Source organism: Dendronephthya gigantea, unplaced genomic scaffold (assembly GCF_004324835.1).
Source record: "Dendronephthya gigantea isolate DGI-Jeju-01 unplaced genomic scaffold, DenGig_1.0 000067F, whole genome shotgun sequence".
Lineage (NCBI taxonomy): Eukaryota > Metazoa > Cnidaria > Anthozoa > Malacalcyonacea > Nephtheidae > Dendronephthya > Dendronephthya gigantea.
In genome coordinates this window covers 585,618-591,262 of record NW_021163077.1, presented here as the reverse complement: position 1 = coordinate 591,262, position 5,645 = coordinate 585,618, and the positions used below count along the sequence as shown (strand labels likewise).

General features: G+C 36.6%; 1 protein-coding gene across 1 annotated transcript; it reads left to right on the top strand.

The window, feature by feature from the left end:
- The first annotated feature begins 4,188 nt into the window (after positions 1–4,188).
- On the top strand, positions 4,189–5,595 carry LOC114530881 (ankyrin repeat domain-containing protein 50-like). The gene has a single exon (XM_028552479.1). It carries the CDS (start codon positions 4,189–4,191, stop codon positions 5,593–5,595), a length of 1,407 nt encoding a protein of 468 aa, XP_028408280.1.
- The last annotated feature ends 50 nt before the right edge of the window (positions 5,596–5,645 follow it).

Genomic DNA, 5,645 nt, shown 5'->3' with positions numbered 1-5,645 from the left:
ATTTTATTTACAAAAATGAAGGTCTATACGTTTCTGGACCATATCTATTTGGATGTATTTCTGCGTTGCAAACGATATAAAGATAGATTAACATAGATTTGCATATTTGATATTATTAGAAATATCCATGATTGTTGATGTCTATAATACGATACAAATAATATATATATTCAGTCAGTCATGGGGAAGGGAAAATTAATTATCTAATTATCTAATATTAATGTTCCATAGAGCACAAATGATCATGTTCTAATCGTGTAAATATTGTCGATTCGATTCATTCGAGATAATCTTGTGAGCCTGCGATGTGTCGGACAGTTGTAGTGATTTCAGATTTCTACTTATACAAATACAACGCGCAATGCAGAGTTTTTTTCAACCAACACGTGTTTGCACCTTCGAAGTTCGAACGTTCCTTTCAACCCAACGATTCCTTAACAACGTATTCCTTAGTCCCTACTTTCAGTAGCCCCAACTTTGAGTATTATTGTTACCTACTAGTACCAGGGCCGAAGCTGAAGCATCAGAACTTAGGAGAAGTAGGAAAATATTCAAAACAGGAAATTAACATCACGCTAGATCAAGTATCCATCAATTATATCGCGGACTGACGGCAGAGTTACAATGTCAACATCATGATGTATATTCACTTATAATTTTTATATGAACGTATTTATAGATGTGATATACATCAGGAATACGAATAATAATAAGTAACTAAAAGTGAACATGCTAAGTTTGTGTCTTTCATATCATATTTAAGTTATATATTCATATATAGTAACCTTTGACCGGCCAGCGCAGACATATGTAAATTTATATTTGAATACTAAAAGAACTAGCCATGCTTGTTGTTGTTCGACAATCATTTTGCCGATTTGAGATCTAAAAACACAGTTATATAGAAGCGTAGAATAGAATAAACTAAATATATAGTTAGCTCATTGCAGTACAAGCCTTTTTCTTGCCATTACGAGCGTGCTTCGGCACATATAACTCCACACAAAAATCTGAGCTTCGCCTTGAGCGTGTCGCCTTCATAAATACAAAGATCGAAACGTCGCATAAATATTGCGTCATTTAGACACTCTAAATCGTTCGAATGGCTCGTACAAATCACTACAAGACGATGAAGACATTGTAAAATAACACAATAACAAAGCGAACGCGAAAAAGCAGAAGCTAACTTCGAAATTTAATCCTTCGATGCTCCGAGCGATTGAAAAGGCATGCTTCCACTCTTTGCCTAGTCTTTGCCTAACATGACTAACACATGCATGCTTACGAAGCACAGTGATTGGTTCAACTCGCCAAAGATAGGCAAAATCTGCAAGCCAATGAAAGAATAGAATTTAAAAAAATTACCCAATCATAAGGTATGCATGAAAACACGGAGTCGGAGTTCCGGAGTCCCGGAGTACGGAGTCCCGGAGTGAAGTGTCCAAAACTTTAAAACACGGAGTGGTAAAAACACGGAGTCCACGTAAAAACACGGAGTCCACGTAAAAACACGGTTTTTACTCAATATTTTTATTTTATATGTGGTTGCAGGTATTCAGACCCTGTGGAGATGGCTATGCCCTTATTGCAGGGGTGTTGGAGGGCGCCTTTTGAAGATGAGATGATTGGCAATGTGGCAATGATGATGATCATTTCCCCCGGCACGCTCCCATGCCGCGCTTTATATAATTTCACGAACGGGAATACACGTGGGATTGAATACCACATTCGAACTTTCTCACAAAATCACCACATATTTTACAATTCATATAACGGAATCATATAAAATGTTACCAATCATCAATCTTCATCATTGCCAATCATCTCATCTTCAAAAGGCACCCTCCAACACCCCTGCAATGAGGGCATAGCCATCTCCACAGGATCTGAATACCTGCAACCACATATAAAATAAAAATATTGAGTAAAAACCGTGTTTGACGTCGACTCCGTGTTTTTACGTGGACTCCGTGTTTTTACGTCGACTCCGTGTTTTTACGTCGACTCCGTGTTTTTACCACTCCGTGTTTTAAAGTTTTGGACACTTCACTCCGGGACTCCGTACTCCGGGATTCCGTACTCCGGAACTCCGACTCCGTGTTTTCATGCATACCCAATCATAAGGCTTCCTGATTACGTCAAGTTAGGCAAATTCGTCTTGGTTAGGCAAAAAAGCTATTAGCCAATCAAAAGGCTGTATCGGCCGCCAGGCATAGGCAAAATAGCTGCCTCTCATTGGCTTGCTTCATGGCTTGCCTAAATACCAATGAGCTGTATATCAATAAATAACTGGACTGTGATATGAAAATATGAACAATGAACTGCATGTTTCCACTTATGAATGAATACTTTGGGAATTGGGAACTGGGAATTTTGTAATTATTATCTGGATAATTTACCATAGTCACTTGACTATGTTGCCTACCCCTAGATCCGCGCCTGAGACGATGGTCTCAATAGTGCCAATATTATAAAGTATGCAGATGATATGGACATATGGCATTATTCATAGCTGGACGTGAAACTCAGGAAATAGAAAGTAAACTGTCAAGTGAAATGCAGGTGGTTGCAAAATTGTTGGAAGATAATGACTTGGTTATAAATCTCTCAAAAGGCAAAACCGAGTCTATGTTGTTAGGTACTAGCCGAAAAATCAAGAATAAATCCTTAATGATGTAATATACAGATAATACGATATATATATATTAATAACTAATTATAATACATTAGATGATTGACATTATGTTGACAGGACTAATTAAGGATGTAGATAGAATAAGAGTGTATTGTAGAAGGGTTAAGAAATACAAGATTTAGAATAGAAGATCGATACAGAAAGAATATTACAAATTATTTACCTCAATGATGAATTGATCAATTACACAACTATGTATAGATATCTTGGAGTCTTGGTTTATCAGACGGTAAACCTTAAGGAACATTTTGGGCAGGCGTTTAAAAAAGCTTCAAGTAGATTGAGATTGTTAAAGAAAATTCGAGCTTTTTTATCTGTGGATGCAGCGGAATCGATATACAAGGGAATGATTTTGCCACTATTAACATATTCTAGTATTGTTACTTTGAGTTTGAATGCTATATACGGAAGCCTCACAAGTTGCAATTTTTCAAGAACGAGTGGCAAAAATAATAAAATCAGATGGTCTGGTACATCTACAATTACCTGATGTGATCTATTTTGCAAAACAACAGTTATGTATACTGGTGAAGCAGTGTATTGACAGAAATTTGTGCAGTAACTTTGACGATTACTTTAAACGCTTACAGCATGTAAAGGATACGCGAAACAATGGAATAAGTGTTAGGATTCCAAAAGTACGATTAGAATCCACTAAACATGCATTTTATTATAATGGGGCAATTGAATTTAATAAATTTCCCCGTGATATCAGAGAAATTGAAAGTTTTATGCTATTTAAACGAAAGGTGAAAGAGCATTTTAGTATATAAATTTTAGTAGCACTTTTTAAATTTATTTCTTACATATTTTTATCATTAATTTTTTATACTTTGTAAATTATTGCAGGACATACATTGATAGCAGTGAATGATTCACTGAAGTATTTATCCTGTATTTAAATATTCTTAAGTAATAATAATGATAATAATAAATATACGTTATAGCTAGCTTGTACGATGCAGTTGAAGTTAAGTAGAAATAGGCCTTGGACTCTTTACTTATAGGCCTAGAACTTTTTGTGATCACAATTGAAATTTTTCAGATAGATGTAAACTTTTTCTAACCGGGTTTTGTCGCCGACGACAGACACGCAAGAAATGATGACTTTTAAAGCAATTTCTATAGCCTAAAAATTGCACTACCACAGAGGTTTTTATCATAAAATTCAGTGTGCGAAGATAAAATTTCCCCTATATATAACTCTGAATAGGTAGTCAGAGTGCCAATAATTTTTTCACACTATTCTTTGTATTGGAATGATAAATTTCAGTGAATATTATTTTTAATAGGTCGAATGCTGATCTTCCACGTTTGCCTTTGGTTCTTATGATGGAAAGATAAAAAGGGTTCCTGAAATTTAAAGACGTGGCAATCTTCCCCCAGTGTTATGTGCACATGACGTCTTTCTTGAACGATCTCAGGGATTCCCGGCTCCCTTAGTTTAAAGAGAAGTATTTCCTATAAATTGATAACGTTCGTTCAAAAACAGCATGGCTGAACTTTGTCAGCTAATTCTTAACACTGTTAATATTAACCTGGATGAAATTGATGGAAAAGCTGCTTTGTTTTTTACTGCCAAAAACGACGTGTATGGTGTAGCAAATGAGTTACATTCCAAAGGATTTAACCTTGACGTAACTGACGATCAGGGCAAAACTGCTTTGTTTTATGCTAACGAGAACCACAGCATGTATGCGCTTTGTGACTTGATTACTTGGGGTGCAAAATTTGAATTGGAGGAAATTGATGGAAGAGCTGCTTTGTTTTTTACTGCTGAATACGACACGTTTGGTGTAATTCATGAGTTGCATTATAAAGGACTTAACCTTGACCTAACCGACGATCAGGGCAAAACTGCTTTGTTTTATGCTAACGAGAACCGCAGCATGGATGCGCTTTGTGACTTGATTACTTGGGGTGCAAAATTTAAATTGGAGGAAATTGATGGAAAAGCTGCTTTGTTTTTTGCTGCTAAAAACGACAAGTTTGGTGTGGTAAATGAGTTACATTCCAAAGGATTTAACCTTGACGTAACTGACGATCAGAGCAAAACTGCTTTGTTTTATGCTAACGAGAACCGCAGCATGGATGCGCTTTGTGACTTGATTACTTGGGGTGCAAAATTTAAATTGGAGGAAATTGATGGAGAAGCTGCTTTGTTTTTTGCTGCTAAAAACGACAAGTTTGGTGTAGTAAATGAGTTACATTCCAAAGGATTTAACCTTGACGTAACTGACGATCAGGGCAAAACTGCTTTGTTTTATGCCAACGAGAACCGCAGCATGGATGCGCTTTGTGACTTGATTACTCGGGGTGCAAAATTTAAATTGGAGGAAATTGATGGAAAAGCTGCTTTGTTTTTTGCTGCTAAAAACGACAGGTTTGGTGTAGTAAATGAGTTACATTCCAAAGGATTTAACCTTGACGTAACTGACGATCAGGGCAAAACTGCTTTGTTTTATGCTAACGAGAACCACAGCATGTATGCGCTTTGTGACTTGATTACTTGGGGTGCAAAATTTAAATTGGAGGAAATTGATGGAAGAGCTGCTTTGTTTTTTACTGCTGAATACGACACGTTTGGTGTAATTCATGAGTTGCATTATAAAGGACTTAACCTTGACCTAACCGACGATCAGGGCAAAACTGCTTTGTTTTATGCTAACGAGAACCGCAGCATGGATGCGCTTTGTGACTTGATTACTTGGGGTGCAAAATTTAAATTGGAGGAAATTGATGGAAAAGCTGCTTTGTTTTTTGCTGCTAAAAACGACAAGTTTGGTGTGGTAAATGAGTTACATTCCAAAGGATTTAACCTTGACGTAACTGACGATCAGAGCAAAACTGCTTTGTTTTATGCTAACGAGACCGCAGCATGGATGCGCTTTGTGACTTGATTACTTGGGGTGCAAAATTTAAATTGGAGGAAATTGATGGAGAAGCTGCT

Coding starts and splice junctions, on each gene's coding strand:
- LOC114530881 (XM_028552479.1), top strand. CDS start 4,189: ATGGCTGAACTTTGTCAGCTAATTCTTAACACTGTTAATATTAACCTG.